The 24,540-nt window shown below is 35.5% G+C and overlaps 1 protein-coding gene across 1 annotated transcript in view; it reads right to left on the bottom strand.

Moving 5' to 3' along the window:
- LOC123655421 (membrane alanyl aminopeptidase-like) overlaps positions 1-22,292 on the bottom strand; it is a 30,109-nt gene extending 7,817 nt beyond the window's left edge. The window contains exons 1-10 of the mRNA XM_045591236.1: positions 22,257-22,292; positions 21,300-21,765; positions 16,095-16,253; positions 15,376-15,690; positions 7,429-7,612; positions 6,693-6,934; positions 5,512-5,701; positions 2,894-3,086; positions 2,012-2,112; positions 1,558-1,734 (exon numbers count right to left, since the gene is read on the bottom strand). Of these exons, the coding sequence (XP_045447192.1) occupies positions 1,558-1,734; positions 2,012-2,112; positions 2,894-3,086; positions 5,512-5,701; positions 6,693-6,934; positions 7,429-7,612; positions 15,376-15,690; positions 16,095-16,253; positions 21,300-21,763 (2,025 nt within the window). The 5' untranslated portion in view covers positions 21,764-21,765; positions 22,257-22,292. The remainder of the gene's footprint in view (positions 1-1,557; positions 1,735-2,011; positions 2,113-2,893; positions 3,087-5,511; positions 5,702-6,692; positions 6,935-7,428; positions 7,613-15,375; positions 15,691-16,094; positions 16,254-21,299; positions 21,766-22,256) is intronic.
- Positions 22,293-24,540: the final 2,248 nt, after the last annotated feature.

The raw sequence follows: 24,540 nt of genomic DNA, 5'->3' as shown, positions 1-24,540 counted from the left end.
GGCCTCCGGTATGAAAAAAACATGATGAGTAAAATCTACTAAATGAATGACCTCGTTACGTTGTTGTTAACGCCATCTATCGACATGACATCACGACGTTTTCCCTATCTCTATTGTGTTCCGATAGATGGCGTTATTTGATTTGTTTATTTACCATTTTATATAGTATTAGTATTTTTCTTAGACTAGTAAACCTTTTTTGTGCCTATTTAGAGAGACGATTTGAAGGAGTAAACTCCAGTCGTGCATCGGAACTGACACACACTGTTTTTAATACTAAGAAGCTAACAACCCAACCTATAGTCCATCTATAGTGCTAATAGTAAGTTAAAACCGTAGCCTGTGGAGTCTGCAAAACTCACATGTATTTTAAGCGCGTTGCCGCCCTAACCCCTAATCCTCCCCAAGAGCTCTGGCTACCTTACCCACCCAAAGAATACTACTTGGGCGTGACATTACTAAAAATGTTTCTTCAATGTTTTGTACTTCCCCATTCAGGTTGCTCCAAATTTTGAGCAAGATATTTCCTGTGTAGGGTATAGCTTCAATAAAATTTAATTCCGTCTTCTCTGTTGTACGAACTAAATTTTATGGTGATGTTTTTTTTTAAACGGTTTTATTTAGCTCACCCCGTTTGTTTTATTTTTTATTCTTGGGTCAAATTTAGTAATTCAAATTTCACCCTCTTCCTGTCAACCGATTAATCTGAAATTTTGTATACACTTTGGATTTTGGTGACAATACAATTATGTTTATTCATTATCATTATAAATTCAAGATGGCCGCCGCTACAAAATGGCGGATAATTTATGTTTTATTAATTCCATCAATATGGGTATCAAATGAAAGGGCTCAACAAGCAGAATACAATATACTATAAAAAATTGAAATCCAAGATGGCGGCCGCTACAAAATGGCGGATAACGTAGGATTTATCAATCCCATCAATATGGGTATCAAATGAAAGGGCTCAACAAGCAAAATACAATATACTATAAAAAATTGAAATACAAGATGGCGGCCGCTACAAAATGGCGGATAACGTTGGTTTTATCGATCCCATCAATATGGGTATCAAATGAAAGTGCTCAACCAGTATAATCAATGTACCATATAAAATTAAAATCCAAGATGGCGGCCTCTACAAAATGGCGGATAACTTAGGTTTTATCAATCCCATCAACATGGGTATTAAATGAAAGGTCTCAACAAGTAGAATACAATTTACTATGCAAAATTGAAATCTAAGCTGGCCGCCGCTACCAAATGTCTGATAACAATTTTTTATCAATCCCACCAATATGGGTATCAAATAAAAGGGCTTGACAAGAAGAATACAGTGCACTATACAACAATTGACGATTGACGTGCCCCACGGTTTTATTTTAGTCTAGTCTATGCATATGTTTATAATTCCCACGACTGTATCTATTTTATTATTTTTTGGTTTTTAGTACATTTATCTTAAACATTGCAATGTATGTTTAACATAAAACCGTTTAACTTAAAAAGTTTTTTTACCTATTTTTATTTCTTATTTAAAAAAATAATACCAACATCAATAAGTGCTAAGGTATCGGAACCTAAATAGTGTCTCCTCAATCTGTTAAAGCCACGAATAGCTGCTGTCCATACAGCGTAGTTAGTTTCATTTTCCAAGAACCGTAGCACGTCATTGAGAAGTTCGAATTTTACTTCATCAGCAAACAGGAACGCAAATAGGTCGTTAACGATCTGCAAAAGAAACATTCGTTTTCATGACTCTTCTTTCGTGTATACATTTTAAAAATTCGAATTAATCTAAAGTATAAGATGATTTAATATGTTCTCAAAATTTGAAGGAAATTTATTATTTTATTTTTTTTATTTAAAACAGGTACGTAGGTATATTTATTGAGTAAATTGAAGTCGGTCTTATTTTTTTGAACAAAACCGACTTAAACAAGTTAAGCGAATTAAAAAGGTTTTATTGAGATTTTTTTTCTATAAATTATCTGTTTCAATATTTTACCTTAGCGCGGTTGAGATAATGAATTTCTTCACGTCTGTTTCCGTTTAAGAGTTCAGCAATATGGTGCCAAGTGTGACTGTCGTAATTGACCCTGTATAGACCTTGAAAATAAATATTAATATTATTAATACTTTTGTTGATATTAATTTCCTATAAATTAAATGAACTGACTGTAAAAAATTACAGAATAAATGGAAAAGGAATGTTAAATAATTTAATATTTATACATTAATTCGTGAAACAAAAACTTTCTACCCCTTTTTACAAAAATTTCGCGTACGGAGGAGTTTGAAATTTCGTACACACATACATAGTTTATATAGAAAAGGAGAGCAGTTGCTAATTTTTTTTTAATTATGCATAAAAATATATTTAATCAATAAAAAAACAACATTACACACACTAAACTTACATAATATATTTGACACACAGACGCATATTAAACTCTTTTGTTGATTGTCTGTAGTCAAATTGAAAAAGTTCTCTATTTTCATTATTTGTTTGGTTTTCTTTAATTTAAATTTTTAATTATGATCGAATTTCGACCTCTGGGTTTGCACTTTATAAGGAAATATGAAGTTATATCGAAATTATTAAACTATAACACTACATCCAAAAAGGTTAATGAACTGGTACTTTAGAACATTTAACATTATCGCATAGTGGCTGTACCCCGTGGTTCGCTAAATGGGTTAATGGCTAAGTAAATATCCAACAAAAAAAAATGTAATTTGACCCAGTAGTTCCTGAGATTAGCGCGTTTAAACAAACTTTTAGCTGTATAATTAATGTATAGATTTTTCAAACTTAAAACAATGTTTAAAAATTTGTCTGCAAGTAAGTAAGTGTTAAATTTATAACGAATGTTTTGTAAATATTTACCAGTCTCTTGAATGTTAAAGATGGGCGTAGAGTGATTATTTCCTATTTCATTTATATACAAGACGTGAGTTCTGTTCTCCATTATAAACGCTGGCTTAGTATTTGTAAAATCGAAGTTAGTATCAAGTGTGTAGGTGATTGGTATTTTGTAGATGTTATCCGACGTATGGCCTGAGTCGAGGAAGAACCGTTTCTAAAAAAAATAAAATAAATTATTATGATTTTATAAAATGAACATTTTATCAATAGTTACTTGGAATATGTCATATTAATTTCAAGAGATCTCAATTTAGTGAGCTTGTACGATTGCATAACATGAGCACTAAATTACATCACGATAATTCGTGATGTGAATAATAATTAAAGTAATTCAATAAATTAAAAATAAATTGGGCTTTACTCTCTAAAAAATCTTTTTCGAACATTTTACTGAAGAAAAATAGTCTTTCTAAAAGTTATGACTGAGTGATGAATGAGAATTTTCTATATCTTCTAAAATAGATTAAGACGTCCTTTTAATTACTAGGATCTAAAGGGTTGACATAAACGAGATATGTGTCAAAAAAGGCGCGCGTTTTTAAACGGTTTTATTTAGCTCACCCCGTTTGTTTTATTTTTTATTCTTGGGTCAAATTTAGTAATTCAAATTTCACCCTCTTCCTGTCAACCGATTAATCTGAAATTTTGTATACACTTTGGATTTTGGTGACAATACAATTATGTTTATTCATTATCATTATAAATTCAAGATGGCCGCCGCTACAAAATGGCGGATAATTTATGTTTTATTAATCCCATCAATATGGGTATCAAATGAAAGGGCTCAACAAGCAGAATACAATATACTATAAAAAATTGAAATCCAAGATGGCGGCCGCTACAAAATGGCGGATAACGTAGGTTTTATCAATCCCATCAATATGGGTATCAAATGAAAGGACTCAACAAGCAGAATACAATATACTATAAAAAATTGAAATACAAGATGGCGGCCGCTACAAAATGGCGGATAACGTAGGTTTTATCGATCCCATCAATATGGGTATCAAATGAAAGTGCTCAACCAGTATAATCAATGTACCATATAAAATTAAAATCCAAGATGGCGGCCTCTACAAAATGGCGGATAACTTAGGTTTTATCAATCCCATCAACATGGGTATCAAATGAAAGGTCTCAACAAGTAGAATACAATTTACTATGCAAAATTGAAATCTAAGCTGGCCGCCGCTACCAAATGTCTGATAACAATTTTTTATCAATCCCACCAATATGGGTATCAAATAAAAGGGCTTGACAAGAAGAATACAGTGCACTATACAACCTCAATATTTAAGATGGGCCTTGCAATAATGAAGCACTAAATGAATTAAACAGAATGCGAAATAAAAACTAAAAACTAGAAAATAAAAATAGGTAAAAAAACTTTTTAAGTTAAACGGTTTTATGTTAAACATACATTGCAATGTTTAAGATAAATGTACTAAAAACCAAAAAATAATAAAATAGATACAGTCGTGGGAATTATAAACATATGCATAGACTAGACTAAAATAAAACCGTGGGGCACGTCAATTGTCTACAAATTATCGACTTAATGTGCGATAGAAGAATCGTTTAATTCGTCGTTAAAATAGGCAGTTGGCCCGCAGACGGTGAGGAAATTACTTACTATTTTCTTGCTCATGGAAATTCCAATAGTTATACACTCCATGTAAATAAAAGAGATGTTTCAACTAGTTTATCGTTGGACATTCACACTGCTGGCTGGCGAGGAATCGTTTCACTGCTCGTAGTTTGTCTTTAATCGACAAAACATATGATAAAAGTACTACTCGCTCACCACTATGAAACCCTAAAACTCGCTTATAATCGAGCTTGCTAGCTTGTTTCCACATTCTAGCCCTACTTATCACACGTCCATCGTTGTCGGTTGAACAACTGCCTAATTATAGTGTAACATTACAAAACAAACATTTTAATCAACGATTGTAGACAATTGACGTGCCCCACGGTTTTATTTTAGTCTAGTCTATGCATATGTTTATAATTCCCACGACTGTATCTATTTTATTATTTTTTGGTTTTTAGTACATTTATCTTAAACATTGCAATGTATGTTTAACATAAAACCGTTTAACTTAAAAAGTTTTTTTACCTATTTTTATAAAATATGACGTTTTAACTTCTAATTTAATGATTATTTTCTTGTTTTATAATATCATTATAAAAAATATATATTATATTATAACTGGTATTATTTAAAATAAATTCATTAATAATTAATAATTCATCATAATCATCCGTTTAACGCAGTGAAATCCCGCCATGGAAAAAATGCCTATTCACATCAGCGGCACGTTACAGGCTGAATAGTGAATGAACAATTTCTTTGTTATAAATTATTATAAGGAATAACAAAAGATATAATAAAAATAAAAGTAATTAATATAGTTTAAGGTTTAAATTAACTGTTACAGGTTAACTGGGAACAGGATTAGAAAAAACTGACGCTAAGATTGTAAAAATTTACAACATTTTAAAATTCATAGCATCATTACTTTACTAAGAAGTTGCTATCATTAGAAAAAGTAATACTGGAAAATGTAATCGTTTACCTGAGTTAAAGTAATCGTAGATTCTTCTCCATTAACATCAACTTGGACAACTGGAAAACCTGATTGCGTTATCCAAGATTCCATAATACTTGTGAAATTTATATCAGCGTAGTCGGATAATGAATTAAAATTGTCCACACCTTGAGTGAGTGCCGAGTAAAGTCTTTCTGGATAACCGGAGTCAAATTGACTGAAAATAATATAGGAATATTTAGAATTATAAATTATATTTGTTTTTGAAAAATCGATGAAACGATTCTAGTTGAGCCTATCCCGAAGTATATCTACTACAATTTATAATTATTTCTCTGAAATTGCATCTTTTTATGTGTTCTAATATGTGTATGTAAGTGCTGATGATGAACAAATTTATATTAAAATGTATATTTAATTATTCTAACGAAAAATTTATTGACCCTAAGTTTAGATAAATAATATTCAACATTTGTTTGCTACTATGTACTGTGGGCTGTGTTTTTGGCGTAAACTTGTGGAGGCCTATGTCCAACAGTGGACTGTATAGGCTGTAATGATGATGATGATGATTTGTTTAAAACAAGGAAATGCATGAAGAATTCATAAGAATGTAAGCACGCATTTTTATCTCTAGGTGTACCCTCGCACTATTTGATAATAAGGCGTCAAAAGTATTGTACGAAAAACAGCCTTTAGAGACACCAGCGTCTTTCGTTTACTTTCATCTATTGTAAATATAATGTTTAGTTACAACTTAAAACTTAAATATCATACAAATTTTAAACGGGAAAATTACTATCACGTTACAACATACTACTGATACATACTGATAAAATGGGCGTTAATACTTGTAGGCAATCACTTATTTGATATAATAAAATTAGACTTTATCTTCTTCTAGTGACCGAAGAATTAATAATTTTTGGTCAGAGAATCAAATATACATTTTGTTAGTCTTATATTATAGTTAAGCTTGCTTGCTACCATAATTTATGTAATAATTAATTTTAAGAGTAAAAAAAGCAACGAAAAAAAATGAGATCACCAAAAAAAAAAAGAGTTTAGTGTCCGAATTCAATACTTAGTTGGCCGTAAATCAGACAACCAAAAAAAAAAGAGTTTAGTGTTCGAATTCAATACTTACTTGGCCGTAAATCAGATCACCAAAAAAAAAAAAGAGTTTAGTGTTCGAATTCAATACTTACTTGGCCGTAAGATAACTATTTAATCCATGCCTAAAAGCGTCATCACCAATCAAGTGGTGCATCATTCTAATCACTGAGCCAGCCTTCTGATAGGAAATAGTTCCGAAATGGCCGGATATTTCAGCTGGAGAGTTGACATTGTTGTTTGTGATTGGTGCGGAATCTGGATCGCTATCAGCGTCATACGCAGAATACACCGAACTTATAACGAGCATATCAGCAGATCCTAATTCTGGTTCAACCTGTGAATACGAGTGCATTGAACATCAACAGATTTTTTTTGCATTAAAATTCACGTCACAACTCAAACTATTATAACTATTATCATCGCTAGCTTCACATTGCTACTATTGGTCAGTTCCACTACTTACAAATAAAGCTAACTTGCATATAATGAGATACTATATGATAAAAATTTGCTATACATTTTTCTGTTTCACTGTCCACTTCACCTGTTAAATGTATTTATTCGCAAATTTTGAAAAAGAAAATTTTCTTAAAGTTAAAATTAATCTATAGTAATAAATGGAAAGCCAGTTTTTTTGTTCAGTTATATCGCAAAATCAACTGAACCGATCGAAATTGGGTAATAATTATACCATAAGATGCAGCGTGCTTCGGAGAAGGTTTTAGTAAATAATATGTTGATGATTGATTACTTATCGTGTAAAACAATATGAACGGACAGAGGTCGTTAGTTTTGAATAAAAAAAAACTAAGTGAATTAGTATCATACCAGACTGGTTATATAATCTTGGAAATAATTGGCAAAACCTTCGTTCAACCAAGTGTTACTCCACCAGTGACAGGTTACAAGGTTACCGAACCACATGTGCGTGGTTTCGTGTGCCACTATTTGTGCCACTCTATACTTGTAATACGGCGTCGATTCTTCCGGTACATACAACAGCAAAGCTTCCCTGTAAAATTTTATCATAATATAAATTTTCATATATCAGGTTAAAATTTATTTATGTATAAATTATACACCTAAATTTTTACATAAACGTATGGTGAAAAAAAAATAATACAACGATGATCTTATTGCTAAAAATGTGATTTGAAATGTCTTTTATAATATTTAGTATAGTAAATGTTACCTTCAATATATAACAGTAACCGTGCGTCAGTCCAAAGTGGACGAGCGAGCAGGGTCTTGTTTATACAAGCTAACCTGCAACGCTCAAAGCTTGCTACACTCGAACTTTTCAAAGTAGCTCGGGATAGAGGAATTTCCGTCGCGTTTCTCCAAGAACCATACGTGGGTAGATTAGGCGTGATGAAACAATACCCGGGCACGCAAGTGATCCAGTGCACCATGAATCGCCAAAAACCCGTAAAGGCTGCAATCGTGGTTTTCGGCGACTGCCTGGAGGTAATTCACGACCCCCAGATAGTCACTGAAAATGTAGCGGCGGTCTGTCTGAAAGCAAACCAGCTGAAGCTGGGATTGTTGTCCGTCTACTTTGAGCCAGACCAAGACATGAATCCATATCTAACACAAATAAGGGAAACGACCCATAAACTTCCAACAAACAACTTGCTGGTGGCAGGAGACGTTAATGCCTGGAGTCACTGGTGGGGCAGCAACACCGAAAACCACCGTGGAGCGGAATACCACGCCTTCACCACGGAAATGGACCTCCATATCCTTAATACGGGGCATGTTCCCACCTTCGAGACATATAGAGGCGACAGGTTATACAGTAGCTGTGTGGACGTGACACTTTCGAGTCACTCTTTACTTGGCAAAATGGAAAACTGGAGAGTGGAGAGAAGCCTTACAACTTCAGATCACAATGCTATTACCTTTGCATTGCGCTTAGAAAAAGCTTTGGAACCCTTAAGGCCTATCTCAACGCGCATATACAATACAAAGAAGGCAAACTGGTCGGACTTCTCTGCACACTTCATGACCGCATTGGCTGAGCACAGCATTACATTAGATAGAATTTCGAGTCTCTCGACGTCGGAGGAATTAGAGGAGATGTTGAACACCTATACATCTGCCATTCAGGATTCTTGCATAAGAGCGATTCCAAAAAAGAAGGAGTGGAAAGGTGTAAACAAACCGCCTTGGTGGTCGGCTGAACTGGAGCAATTGAAAAAGGACGTTCTGAGGAAGAAACGTCGAATACGAAATGCTGCACCCACTAGGAGGCAATTCACAGTCGAAGAGTATATACGGGCTCGAGAAATATACCAAAATAGTGCGAACGAAGCGGCCACACAAAACTGGAAAGAGTTTTGCACAACTCAAAACCGCGAGAGCGTTTGGGATGGAATTTACAGAATCATTAGAGGGACCTCGGGGAGGCAGGACGATATGCTATTAAGAGACGCAAATGGTGAGACACTATCGCCGGAGCAGTCGGCTAACCTCCTGGCAGAGTCGTTTTATCCTGATGATTCTGTGGAAGCCGAAACCGAACAACATAAAGCGATTAGAGCGATTACGGAAGGCATAGCTCCTGCGGAGATTCAAGACCTTTCAGATGATGACCCCCCCTTTACAATACCAGAATTGGAAAAGATTCTTACGAATCTCAGTCCTAAAAAAGCTCCGGGCCCAGATGGGTTTACATCGGACATCTGCACCGCGGCCATTAACTGCGACAGGGAATTATTCTTGGCATTAGCCAATAGATGTCTATCATTGTCATATTTTCCCAAACAGTGGAAGGTCGCCCACGTGCGCATTCTCCGCAAGCCAGGAAAGGAAGACTACACCCACCCAAAATCATATAGACCAATAGGCCTACTGTCAATCTTAGGAAAAATAGTAGAAAAGCTCCTCGTGGGTAGACTTCAGTGGCGCTTCTTTCCAACTCTTCACCCAAGCCAGTATGGATTTGTGCCGCAGCGTGGAACTGAGGACGCGCTCTACGACTTGGTTGAACATATACGAGCGGAAATAAAGTCGAAAAAGATAGTTCTTCTAATCTCGCTTGATATAGAGGGCGCATTCGACAACGCATGGTGGCCAGCCCTTAAGAAACGGATGATAGAAAAACAATGCCCCAGAAACTTATATGCCCTAGTAGTGTCCTACTTAACGGACAGGAAGATCAGAATCAACTATGCGAGAGCGACAAGTGAAAAGGGTACATCGAAAGGCTGCGTCCAAGGATCAGTTGGTGGACCAACCTTCTGGAACCTAATCCTGGACCCGCTACTCCAAAAAATGGCAATGTCAGGGATTTATTGTCAAGCATTTGCAGATGACGTGGTCCTTGTGTTCTCTCACCACCAGACTAGCGTATTGCAATCCCAAGCTGATACGATCCTTGCTGCCGTTCATGATTGGGGCACCCTTAATAAGTTGAGCTTCGCACCGCACAAGACCAAAGCGATGCTACTTACAAGAAAGCTCAAATATGACCTCCCCACAATTCATATGGCTGGCACTCGGCTGGGCTTTGTAAGCGAAATCAAATTGCTGGGCTTGGTCATAGACTCTAAATTGACCTTTAACGCGCATGTGTCTGCTATATGTAAAAAAGCCGCAGATATATATAAACAACTAGCACGCGCGGTGAGGGTTACGTGGGGTCTAAATGGTGAGATAGTGAGGACCATATATGTGGCGGTAATAGAGCCTATAGTTCTCTATGCAGCAAGCGCATGGTCTCCGGCAGCCGAAAAACTGATGACTATAAGACAGTTGGGCTCGCTTCAGAGAGGTTTCGCTATAAAGTTATGCAAAGCGTACAGAACTGTATCTCTGGCATCGGCCTTGGTCCTCTCGGGTCTATTACCCCTTGATCTTCGAGTCCAGGAGGCTGCTACCCTATTTAAAATCAAAAAAGGGCACTGCGTGGACTTCGTTCCACCAGGAAAAGAAATGGAGCGCAGGGTGGGATATTTACAAAATCCCCACCCATCTCTACTCATAACAACCGAGTATGAGTGCTTGGAGAGCCTGGATCACCAAACTCTTAAAGATCACCGAATAATCGGTCCCCTTATATTCACAGACGGCAGCAAGATAGAGGGAAGAGTCGGAGCTGCCCTAACATGGTGGGAGGGGGATAGGGAGTCCGGGTATTCTATGTTTCAACTTGAGCCCCACAATACTGTTTTTCAGTCAGAAATGTATGCACTCTACAGAGCGGTAATTATGGCAAAGCGGTCAAATTGGACCTCGATCAACATCCTAAGCGACTCAAGATCCTCGCTCGACCTATTAAGAAGCCCATCAGTGACCCACCACCTCGCTCTCGATATGAAAAAGTGCATACGTGATATGCAAGAGGACGGCAGAATTGTGAGGTTTTTCTGGCTCAGAGCCCACGCAGGAACGCTGGGCAATGAGCGAGCGGACGAACTAGCTAAGAAGGCAGCACTAATGAATAAGTTGGCCCCCGACTACGATCAAGTCCCAATATCGTACGTTAGGAGGCGTATACGTGAGGAGACGGTGAGGAGATGGCAGCGGCGCTATGAGTCGTCTGTGGCTGGTTCGGTCACGAAGGTGTTTTTACCGTGCGTAAAAACCGCCAGGACTATAATCAAGAATATGACACTAACACCAGTCGATGTCCAAATTCTAACCGGTCACGGGGGCTTCTCGGCGTACCTGCATCGCTTCGGCCTTAAAAGTAGTCCCTCATGTGTGTGCGACTCGGAGTGCGAGGAAACGGTGATCCATATTCTTTTAGAATGTTCACGGTTTAGCCAAAGGAGACTGGAGTTGGAAACCCAGCTACAGATAAAACTAGACCAAATTTCTCTAAACACTATCTTGGAGAAAGAGACTACAAGATCGCCTTTTCTCAAATTCGCGAGAACGGTCGCTCAAATGGCTGCCAGAGCAAATGGTTCGGTCGCTGCACTATCTGCCGTCCATACAACACAGCCCACATTACAGAATGCAGCAGTTGCACAATCCAGCATTCCAAAAAATCCAATTGCGAGGTCACTGCAAGCTGTCCCTAAACTGCTGCGGAGACTTCTTGGGAGGGCAAAAACACCGACAACGTCTCAACACACCACCCTATACGCCACGTTTGAAGAGCTAATTAGAGAAAGAGGAGAACGTGGCGACCCAAGTATAAGGACGCGGGGTGTAGCCCTTTTCATGAGTGACACCGCAGAAAAAATAGGTATCAGTTTCTGTCGCTCGGAGAGTTCGGATCGGGTGACGGTGTCGCCGGGACTCGCCCTGCTCTTAAAAGGGAGTACCGCAAAAACGAGCATTAAGCGTGACAAGATTGATGCTCTGGACTTGCGGATGGTGAGTGGCTTGGACTATCGATGCGTACAGCTGCAAGAAAAGGTTATCGTACTGTTCGAATGGGGCGAGGAGACCCCATTCGCGCGGGCATGCACAATACTCTCAAAACTCTGCGGAGAAGGCCAAGACAGTGGCCCGCGAAAAATTAGTGTGGATGCCATGAGGACCGGCTTCTTTAAAGGGGACATAACAAATTACTATGGATGCCTAATAGCATCAGAAAGGCACGAAATCATAGTATATGAAGACAGGGGGGAAGATCTGAATTTCCTGAAAGCAGAAATTAAGCCATCGTCCCCAGTTGAGGGGCCGGTTCTCAGTGAGCCACCACTGAGTGAATCCGAACGCCTACAACTGAAAATAGCAGCACAGAGATCACACACCACTTCCATGACCAATAACAGTGAGCGGACTTCCGATACCCGCTTGGTGGCACTGCAGAATTCCATCCACAGATTGGTCTCTCCAATAAAGACGACGTTTAATTCGTCTCGCCGCGCGCCTCGACCTTCAACATCGACGGACCGACAGGCTATGGCTCTAAGGGAGTTTCTGAGGGCTGACCATCTAGGAAAACCGGTTAAGCCGAAAACTCACCGAACTAGGGCCGATAAGGGACAAGTAACCCCGCCCAGGCTAAGACCGGCATCGAACCCGCTAGACCATGCAGTTAACGCAATGGTTGAATTCCTAGCCATAGTAAAAGCCAATCGAGAAGTCAACTTGGCCACATGCAAAAAGATCTTGGAGGCCCATCAGCGAGGCAGCGAAGGTCTGCTGAAGGTGCTGCTCGATGAGGCAGAGGCAGCCATATATAATAACGACACGTCCCAGGTTATCAAAGGACACATGTCAGGAAAATATATGGCAGCCTATAGCGGCACGGGTGGTTTTGTGGGCACGGCCGAGGCTGCGGGGCGGGAAAACACGTCACCAAAATTTTTAACACCTCCGAGGGACCCGGTTTTGGTAGTTGCCAAGTGCACGAGAGTAATGCCGGATGACAGGATGCTTGAGATGGCAAAATCCATTTCAGTTGATCTTGATGTCGACGCGGGCCTCGTGGGCTGGCAATTGCCGAAGCTGGAGTGGATAAACGGGGTACCTGGGTGCGGAAAAACGACACACATAGTTAGGAACTTCGATGAGAATGTGGAAATAGTAGTTACCACGACGGTCGAAGCTGCCAAAGATCTTAAAGAGAAACTAGCCCGCCGCTTTGGCGACAAAATCAGGTCTAGGGTACGTACTATGGCCTCCATTTTAACAAATGGATTCAAAAGGGGCACGAAATGTAACCGTTTAACGGTGGACGAAGCCCTTATGAACCATTTTGGAGCTATAGTAATGGCGGCTCGGCTTTCGGGGGCAAGCGAAGTTGTTCTCATCGGAGATGTCAACCAGTTGCCTTATATAGACAGAGAAAATCTGTTCGAAATAAGGTACTGTAGACCTTACCTGACAATCAACATCTCACGTGAGTTGTCCTGCACATACCGGAGTCCCATGGACGTTGTATATGCCATCTGCGAGGTATATATAAACATGTACTCGGCAAATCCCACCATCCACTCCCTCAGAATGAATGGATACACTGGCGCGCCAATACCAAAACTTCAAAAGGCCACCCTATACTTGGTCTATACGCAGGAAGAGAAAAAATTCCTGATGGACCAGGGATACGGTGCTGGAGAGGGATCGCGCGTCATGACCATTCATGAAGCACAAGGGCAAACCTACAGCGAGGTCATCATCGTCCAGACAAAGACCGAGAGGCTACAAATCCACGACAGTGTGCCTCATGCGGTAGTAGCGTTAACAAGACACACTAACACCTGTGTCTACTACACTGACGACGGTGATGACGCAATCGGCAGGTTCGTTAGCCGAGCGCTGGGTGCCTCGACAAAAACAATCTTGGAGCACAACCTGAAAAGAACCATCCACAAGCGTGATATGTCGTTGGCAAGGGCTCTGCTCAAGATGCTGGGATCAGGCGTGGCTCATGATATAGTAATAAGAAAGTAGATATATAAATATATAAATTCTTATATCCTTTTGGTTTATCAAATAGTTACAAATAGCAGTTATTTTGCATGTTGATATATTTATTTAAATTTTAGTTAAGCTAAGTTTGATTATTAATATTATCTCAACTTTACACTTTATATAAATTTGATTGATGACCTTTTTAAATGAATTTTATTATTAACATGTAGCATCTTTACTGTTAATTTTTTATGCGAAGTAATTTTAATTATACTTGCTACACGGCATTAATATAATGTGGAATGTTGTGTACCCCGTGATGGGATACATATTAGATAATAATGTAATAGTGAATTATATATAATGTTCCATATGTATTTTGTGGATGTACCTATAAAATAAAATAAAAAAATAGATAAATAAATAGTTATGTAGTGAAATTTAAGTAAATAACAGAAATAGATAACTTATACATAGATAAACAAATAATAACTATATAAAAAATAATATATATATAAGAAAAAAAAAAAAAAAATCCTTACTAACAGTAACATAGGTTAAGTGTACATTGTAAGTAGAACATAAGTGTACATATATGGTAACTAGGAAATAAGTGTACATATATGATAACTAGGCAAATAAGTGTAAATATAGACATAGATAAGAAAAATAATAATGTTAGAAATTAGAAAGCAATTATGTGTATACTTCTGCATAAACAGTATTTAGTAAGGAAAAAAAAAAAAAAAAAAAAAAAAAAAAAGAAAAAAAAAAAAAAAAAAAAAAAAAAAAAAAAACCGTCGGCGTCGGGCCACGTCCTAGTTTTACTAGGCAGTCACAGGACTGTCGATCTGTAGTATAATAAGTAGAAAAATCGCCTGTAGTATTATAATGCATGCATGATAAACAAAGGCACGGGCATTTTGAGCCCGTGGATCAAAATTTATAAATAAAAAAAAAAAAAAAAAAAAAAACCGTTCGTTAAAATTGACTAGCCTGTTGGGGGAGTTTATAATGACGATATTCGATTCGCATCCCAAGTCTAGGAGTATTATTTATATGTACGTTTATTAAAACACACATACAGACACAATTATGTGTCAGTTACAATGTGTGGTGTGGGTGCGCACCTAATGTCATTTCTAAAGAACTTCAATAATTTCATTTCAGTTTTATGTTAATCATATTTTTATACAAAACTAGCTGACCCGGCGAACTTCGTATCGCCTAACAGTCGATTCTTTAATTTTTTTATTTTTTTATTTTTCTAGAATTTTTCTCTCCGTAAGAACCATCCTCGTACTTCAAGGAATATTTAAAAAAAAGAATTAGCGAAATCGGTCCAACCGTTCTCGAGTTTTACGCTTAGCAACACATTCAGCGACTCATTTTTATATTATAGATATGTTTTATGCTTAAAATGTTACACGAAAATTTAATATAAAATAATCATCATACCTGTATTTGACTAATCCCCAGTTTTCCATAGCACCAGCTCTAAAATCAGGTAACGCAATGTGATCGAGTTTTAAATTGGCATTCGTAGAATAATAATCGATTCCGAAGTACGTGCCGAGTTCCCTCACGACTCTTTGACCGAAATCAAAAGCGTATTGACTTTGATTCGTGGCTTCTGGCCTACTGTATACTCCGAATTCGTTATCACCAAGAACAAGAGAATTACCAGCTTCAAATTCTGACACCAAGAATGCAACCAAATACGTGGACATTCTTGGTGTGGGATAGAATGTTTCCCGTACGTAACCATTTGCCCTGGAATGATAAATTGATTATTAGGTTTCTGTTTTTCTGTTCAAAATTGTATTCGGATAGTTATTAATCAATTATGTATCATAATCAAAACTGAGTCTTTGTGAAAAAAATTTAAGGTTAATTATATGTTCAGGTTTTAAGGTCAGCAGTTTTTAACAAAAAGAATGAATGTCTAATAAAAGATCATACCAATTTTGCCTGCATACATAATATAAAAATATGATTGTGAAATGAGGTAAAATTCGTGTTATCAACTTTATTTTCGATTTTATTAATAAAACCGAATACAAAAAAATAGGCCAATTTTAAAATTAATTACCATAAAGTAATTAAGTATCCCAGAACATTTTATTTTTAATTACAATCAGATATACTTGAGATTAGAATAAATAATCATTACGTACAATGTGACTGAACTTTGCAGCTTCGTATTGGCTAAAGTTGGTTTATAATTTTCAGGCCTGTCGATGGTGAGTGAGAACACTGCCTTCAAGTCTGGTTCGTCGAAACAAGGGAACACCTTCCTGGCATGTGTGGGTTCCATCTGAGTAGCACCAAGCCATCTGTTGGTTTATAAATTAATGAATTGTTAGGAAATAAAACTTTAGAATAGATATTACTACTGAAAAATGGTTGTCGATATATAAAAGCTATATAAAAATATACATTTTACTTGTCAATATAATCAAAATAATATATGTTAATAAGTATTAAAAAACGTAAAATTAAAATGACTTAAAAATATTTAAAAAAATCATGCTTTATCAGATTATTTTAATAAATATTATTTTTTATTTGTTAAATTTCTATTTGCAATAAAAAAATGTCATTAAGGTGTAGTAATAACAACATGTCTTAGGAATATACTAATTTATAAGTAACCACGTATAACACGTCTTTCTATACTAACACTATCAAAAGGATAATATCGCAGTTTTTAATTAACGAACTTCGTAACTACTTAACCGTTATAATATTACATCACTTTTACAAAACTTCAAAGCAAGAAAAAAATCAACCATATTTTACTAGTAACAAAATCGTGTTATATTCAAGACATTTTCCTATTTAGACACTAACAACGAAATTTTTTTTGGATAGATTTTTTTTTTATTACAATAAATATGTAGTTTTATTCGATGGGTTCTATCGGACATGTACACATTGCCACCCAGCACGTACGAACTCACAAACTCATGTTCGCTCATACGCACCTATACGCACACGCGTATATAACCCAGCACGCACGAACTCACAAACTCATGCATACGCATGTTCGCACCTACGCACACGCGCACATACCATAAGTACCGCATACTCGTATTAGGAAACACGAACACTTTTTAACTTATACCCAAGCAGAGTATCATTATCATCATTACAGCCTATACAGTCCACTGCTGGACACAGGCCTCCACAAGTCTACGCCAAAAACAACGCGAACTCATGTGTTTTGCCCATAGTCACCACGCTGGGCAGGCGGGTTGGTGACCGCAGTACTGGCTTTGTCGCACCGAAGACGCTGCTGCCCGTCTTCGGCCTGTGTATTTCAAAGCCAGCAGTTGGATGGTTATCCCGCCATCGGTCGGCTTCTTAAGTTCCAAGGTGGTTGTGGAACCTTGTTATCCCTCAGTCGCCTCTTACGACACCCACGGGAAGAGAGGGGGTGGCTAAATTCTTTAGTGCCGTAGCCACACAGCACAGCAAGCAGAGTAAGGAATAGGGTTTCGTTGTTACTCATTGTGTACAAAACTATTAAAATAATAATTTATTTCATTATATAATTAAGCTATTATAATCTTTTAACATTGAATCGACATTAAACAATAACGATCATCGATTGACCGTACAAATAAAATAATTATCCGAATTCATTTAATACCTGCAATAACTAAGTAATATAAAAAGAAGAGACTAGTATTTTATAACCATAGAACTAAAAATACAGTAACTATACATACTAATAATTTAGTAATTTCTATAATCATTTTTATACTAATTTATATGTCTACATATTTATAAAAAGCTACATTTATATATATTTTTTTACGAATTATAAAATTTTTATTGAATAACTATCCGTGCCCGCGACTTCGTCCGCGTGGAAAAGTCACTACTTCGGCCGATAAATCTTTTGGTTTATTTTGGATTCAACGCGATTCTTTAAATTGGCATAACTTTTTTATTTAAGAACCGATTGACATGAAACAAATACTAAATGTAAAGTGAAGCTTACCAAAATATAATAGTGAAAAATAACCCGGATAAGCCGTTTCTGAGAGTAGCGTGCACAAACGCACAGACAAACAGACAAAAATTCTAACAATCATTGTTTTGGGTGCTATTTGCGTTAAAGGTCCCAATAATATTTTTTCTCAAATATCTTCCACGTACAGATAGCGATCTGATACATTTTTATTATATTTTTATAATTATGTATGTATAAGTTATATATAAATACAATTAGCGTATGACTAACACATTTTTCTTTATAGATTGTGTGTAAGAAATTATTGATTCGAATAAGCCCCTGTTATACGTAATTTTATTTTTATTTGATCGATAATTTGTAAGTCGAAAGAAAAGTTATTAATGAAAATATCACAAGTAGCGTATTTTCCTTGAAAAAGCAAGTACTTAAGTTTTATCTCAATGTGTCAATATGATATTGAAATCCTGAGTAAGATACGGTGACAGTGTGTTTTATAACATATCGTTACTTTTTTTATATAAGTTTTAACATCCATGGACTCTTAAGTGCCTATGCCTTTTTTATTTACATTTTAATTTTCAAAGCGTTGAGGCGTATTATTTCCAACACTGCATGCTTCAAATTGCGAACTAAAGCTTATTTCCTCTAATTCGATGGTGAGTCCAAAACTGACCGTGAGAGATATATATACATATATATTATATAACATATCGTTACTAAGTATATATTATTTTAGCGAAAAATCCAACTCAATGATTACCTCACCTGAATATGGAATTTTTGATAGAAACAATGATGGTCAGTGAATACTGAAGGTTACGAATTCAATTATGACGATAGAAATTTATCCTCGTTCCCGGTGCGAATAAAAATATTTTGAGGAAACTCTAATAGAACGTTTATGCTTATCTTAAGAATATAAAATTCTCGGGTCACAATCTTAAGAATAGGTATAAAATTCTAGTGTCACAATGTTAGTTACAATACTGAGTATTAGGTCCAGCCGTATCGGAGGTGTATTGAATACTCCTCCGAAATGGCTGGACCGATTTTTATGTATGCATATCTGGTAGGTCTGAGAATCAACCAACATCTATTTTTCATACCCATAGGCCATAAGAGGGGTTAAGGGGGTTAATAGCATATATGGCAAAAAAGTTTGCGGGGTCAGCTAGTTTCTTATATACCTATAACTAGCTGACCCTGCAAACGTTGTTTTGCCATAACACAAAATTTCAAATATTATTCTCAATTTGATCGCAACACCAACTGTCGGGACAAACTGAAATTAAAATAGAATAATATTTAATATTTGATGCTGCGATGGTAGCGCAGTCTGCCGGATCCAATGTAAAACATTCCAAAATTAACAACTACTTATAAATGGAAAATTAGTTAAATAAACATTTTCCAGTGGGCCAAATTGTGAATCTAAACCATACTCAAATCCCCTTGAACTCACACAAAAAATTTCATCAAAATCCGCCCAGCCGTCTAGGAGTCATCGTTTCCTTCCGCTCCCATGACCGTCTCCAGGAGCTCTGGCCACCTTGGTCGCCACAGGAACACAACATTACTTGAAAGTAGTATTATTTAGTTGTGATTTTCTGTATTCTGTTAGTGGGACTTCCTCAGACGGGCTGTTCCAGATTTTGAGCAGCATGTTTCCTGCTGTGCCCTACCTTAATGATATTAGATATTACAATCAAATTCTCGGTTTAATTAGTCTTGGCCAACCATTGTGATACTCACTGTGATAGTGTGTAACAAAATACAATGTAAAATATTCTTAAGATTATGGATTTTAGACATTATTAATTGAAAATATTTTTTGCGTATATGATTAAAATTTTTGTTTCCGCTTAACATCTGTTACATAATGATGGACGATGGACCACGATGTTTTTTCTTTAATTCAATGTGTATTTTTATTTAAAAAATAATTTATAATATTTAAAACGTTAAATGATCCTCGTAACAGAGCACAGAGAACGGACGCACTTAAAATGATACAAAATACGTCCAAATTCGGAAGTCCAAAGTACGTCCCAATTCGGACGAGCAACAATAAATGTTCTTGTCATTCAAATTTAACTCTAGAATTATGGTACGGATTAATATTAGGGATCCGACAGATTTTGGAAGGAATTCCTCCAAGCCATAAAAGCCTCTGTTTAGCATTATATAAAGGCTATTAATGTATAATAGATAGTATTTGATTTTGATTAAATAGACGTGCAATTTGTACCATTCAAGTGGTCGAATAAGTACTTTTTTTATGTATCATAAAGTATGGGTATTTATTAAATATTTATATTTGTTCGTTGTTACAGATCATCTGACACTTAAATCATGTGATACAACGTATCGACGTTTATCATTTTATCAAAGTAATAATTTAAATATTTCAGTTCGTTTATGTAAAGAATAAGGACTTTAAAAGTATGCAGTTAGTTTTGTTGACTTAACTCTTTTGTTAATAATGCTATGTCATTGTGTATTTGTTACGGATAAACTCTTATATTTATTTTATAGTATTTGTTTTAAAATGGTCTTCGTCACAATAAACCACTTCAGTTTTTATTTTTGGCAGTTTTGAAGACATATTATATCTACCTTCTTCAGTGCAATAAAATAATAATATTTGTCTGAATATTTATAATTAATCTCTAGAAATTTTATAAAGCTGAAAAGTTTGTTCGATTGTTTCTTTGGACAAGCTAATCTTAGGAACTACCAGTTCGAATTGATAAAATATTTATGTGTTGTATAATCCATTTACCGAGTATGCTTATATTAGTGCTATTCAATATTTTGGTACATTTTTTTACTCAAAATAACGCGGATGAAATAGAGGCTTAGTTACTCGTAGTAATTATATAATTGTGAACACAGCATAAACCCGACAATTCGTTGAATAAATCGAGCTACGATGATTCGAATATAATTATGCAAATGTTTTTTATCATCATAGTTTATTCATCGTTTTCGGTTTTACCGTCTTTTTTTTTTCTTAGATGCACATCATTTACATTTACGTGAGTGCTCTGCTTCGAGATTCTTGTGAGAATGATTCTTTTCGATAAATATTGCTGATTAATATTTGTCAATGTTATTACTTTTATCAAATATTAGTTACGTTAAAATGTATGTAATAATGTTCAAATGTATATATTTCATTTGTACAAATGATAGATCATTTGTATTACTGAAATTCATATTAACTAAGATACCAGTACCAGTTTTAAAATGACCGTCACCATGCAGGTCAAATTCTAAAAATGCTGTTTTAAGTGAGGTAAATTATAATTATAATCTTTGTATACCTTTAAGGCAGATATATAAAAATTTACCTGTGAAAGAATAAATACGAAAAATAAAATTAAAATAAACTTACTTTCTAACCCCGTTCTCGATGTAGTAGTTTCTGTAGAAGCCGTTCAGATCAGTTCTTATAGGTCCTTGGTATGATATCGTCAAGACATACTCCACGCCAGCCGAAATCTCATTTTGTAAATGTATCACCGCAAAATTATAAATATCATCTATAATCAAAGGTGATTCTTCGCGAAGTGCGACGGTATTTTGACCATTTGTTAAAGAAATATTTGCAGCGGTAAAGTTCAAGTCTTGAGAATGTAGTAAAACAATATCAGTATTGGATCCAGGTACGAAGGTTATGGAGACTACTCCATCGAAAGTAAACGCTCTATTGTCGCCAGTATCAAAGTACGGAGTGATTAATATAGAATAAGCTGAAGGTACAATAGTTGTATTTAACCTATAATTTGTATCCGATTGTGAGTAAACTGATCCAATACAGACGCTAATAAGCGCCGTTATTAAAAATTGCCGCAGCATATCTGAAAGGAATTAAATCAAAACTTAAGTTTCCTGAAGAAACAAAAAATGTGGGTATTTAAATACTAATATGTTGATATACATTTTTGTTTTTATCATCCTTCATGATAAGGATTTTGTAATGCAAATTTTCTTTCCATTTTTACTTGAATCTAAACACGATTTATTTTTCATAATCAACGACAAAAAAAAATACAGAATCATCATTTCAGACACTGGTGAAACTATTTGTTACTTCACTAAGTTTACTTATCAAATTCAATCGATGCGTTAGTTAATCTTTAAGAATTTCCATCATTTACAACAAACGACCACATCAATTTCTATTTTTTATTCCATTATTCTAAGTTTTATTTTTTCATACTTTATCAAGTTGTTTTTTTTAATTCTTTTATTGACTTTAGGGACTTTCAAGTTGTTTGCTTAAATATTAAGTTAAGAATTAGAATTATATAAAAAAATATGTCAAATACTTATTATAAATACAACTTACCTGTCGTCTTCACTACGACAATTTATCAAATAAAATGTTACAAATCTTTAGTCTTAGCAAACGATAAGAATCATCTCAAGTTTTACCTTATCACACTGATAATATTGTATTTTATGTCGAGTATATCTTAAATAAATACTGTAAGGAAGACAATTGTTAATATTTTTAGTGTATTTTTGTTTAATTTTAAACAACATTTAATGCATTAAAAACTTACGTGTTACGTATTTAAAAAAGCCTTAATCACAATGATACATACCTTTTAAAATAAAATTAAAATTAGACAACAAATTTGACCGCCGGTAACCAGAACAAAATATATATAAAATGCGGTATATGCTACCTATGAGCGGAATGTATTCAACTACCCGCAAATTATTTACTTTTGTCCACATTTGCGATGCCGACTTTTATGTTACGATCCTTTTTTAGTGGTTAATTATAATGTTTATCGTACACATAAGTTACGAATAGGCTTTAACAGCAGGAGCTAAAATAGGCCTGCTTATTTCACCTCAATTAACAAACTACAATTTTTAGATTCCACAAGTAGCGAATACAAATCTATATATATATATATATATATATATGAATGTTTGCCTGTATGTCCTTTATAGAATGGTACACTATGCATTTGATAATGTCATGATCTTCAGAGTGTGAAAGCAAGAGTGTTTTGCATGAGCCCACAAAGGTTTCTGAGTTTGTGCAACCAAAAAAAAGCGTAGCAACGAGCACAGGGTATAGCTAGTATCTAATAAATAAAGTGTAATTCAATGGTTAAAAAAAATATGTCAAACTTTCAACTGTTGTTTACCGTCACCGTCAGAAAGCTTTAACGGAAACCGGTAAAAGCAGGTGCTTAAGGCACCTACTAAATTGAAATATCGATTGAATTTTATCTTTACCTATTCCTTTATTATTTCTTTCAAATTAAATATTATTTACATGGCTTTTTATATATCATCCTTTCTACGTTTATAACATGAAAAGTTATTCAGGTCCATCTTTATCTTATACGCTTCAGCCTGTAATATTTTTTGTCAAAAACAATAAACCATAATTTATTGAGATCAGTGATATTGAGTAAGATATTGACGACGCCTTGGCGCAAAGGCAAGCACTGGTTTGTGGCTGTTGCGCACTAGCGCAACCAGCAACCACTAGGTTGCTGGTTCAATCCGCGCACATGACAAACATTTGTATTGGCCAGACAGATATTTGCCGTGGTCTGGGTGTTTGTGTAGTCCTTTTGGGTCTTCCCACCGTGGTAAGGAGAGCACGTTAAACCGTCGGTCTCAGTTGTCATGTAAACCTGATAACGATCTTTACTCATAGAAGGGAATATATCCGCCAACCCGCATTGGAGCAACGTGGTATAAGCCGTCGGTCCCGGTTGTTATCATGTACACCTGATAGCGATCTTTACTCACAGAAGGGAATATATCCGCCACCCGCATTGGAGCAACGTGGTCGATTAAGCCCCAATCCTTCTCCTACACGGATAAAGAGACTTAAGGAAAGCAGTTGGATATTACAGGCTGATTACGTATACTGCCTGCCGTCACTGATTACGTATATTAACATAAGCCTATAACATTCAAACGGATTACACTACGTTTTTCGGATCCTTACATTTCTATTATTCACACCGTTTTATCATAATCAGATTAATTACAAAAGCTTATTCTATATAATATCCGACCCGGTAGACGCATGAATATAAAAGGAGAACTATAACAAAACTTGAGAGAAGTTTTACTTGGCTGTGATTGGTTGAGGCCTCAGTCGGTCTACTAAAAATTCCAAACAGGATATTGCTTACCCCATCTAAGTGGAAGAAATGCGATGAATAAATGGTAATTACCTTCGTTGATATAATTTACATAAATTATTTAAAATTTTGCACTGATGGATCTATGACGAAAATGGATTTTAAATAAAAATCGAAAATTAAAAATTTAAATAATTTATTCATATAATTATAGTAAAAATATTATTTATAAAACTCAGGAACTTTATAGTCTTTACAGGACGAGCAATAAACAGTTTTTTGTTAATATTGTATTACATCATTATTTACAGAATTTTCTACGTAACATGTAGCTATAAAAATAAGTATCACGTATACTTTTAAAGTCATTGCCAAAAATGTGTTATACTGATTTTTATATTTAAGTGTATACTCAGTAACGGCACATAACTGCTTTATGCCCGTAAAGTTGTACTGGAATGAAAACTATTTGTATACATTACGATTCTAAAAAAAATAGTATCACACAAA

The sequence above is a fragment of the Melitaea cinxia genome, chromosome 7 (assembly GCF_905220565.1).
Source record: "Melitaea cinxia chromosome 7, ilMelCinx1.1, whole genome shotgun sequence".
NCBI lineage: Eukaryota > Metazoa > Arthropoda > Insecta > Lepidoptera > Nymphalidae > Melitaea > Melitaea cinxia.
Note: the sequence above shows the minus strand (reverse complement) of the source record. Positions and strands in the feature narration are given on the sequence as shown.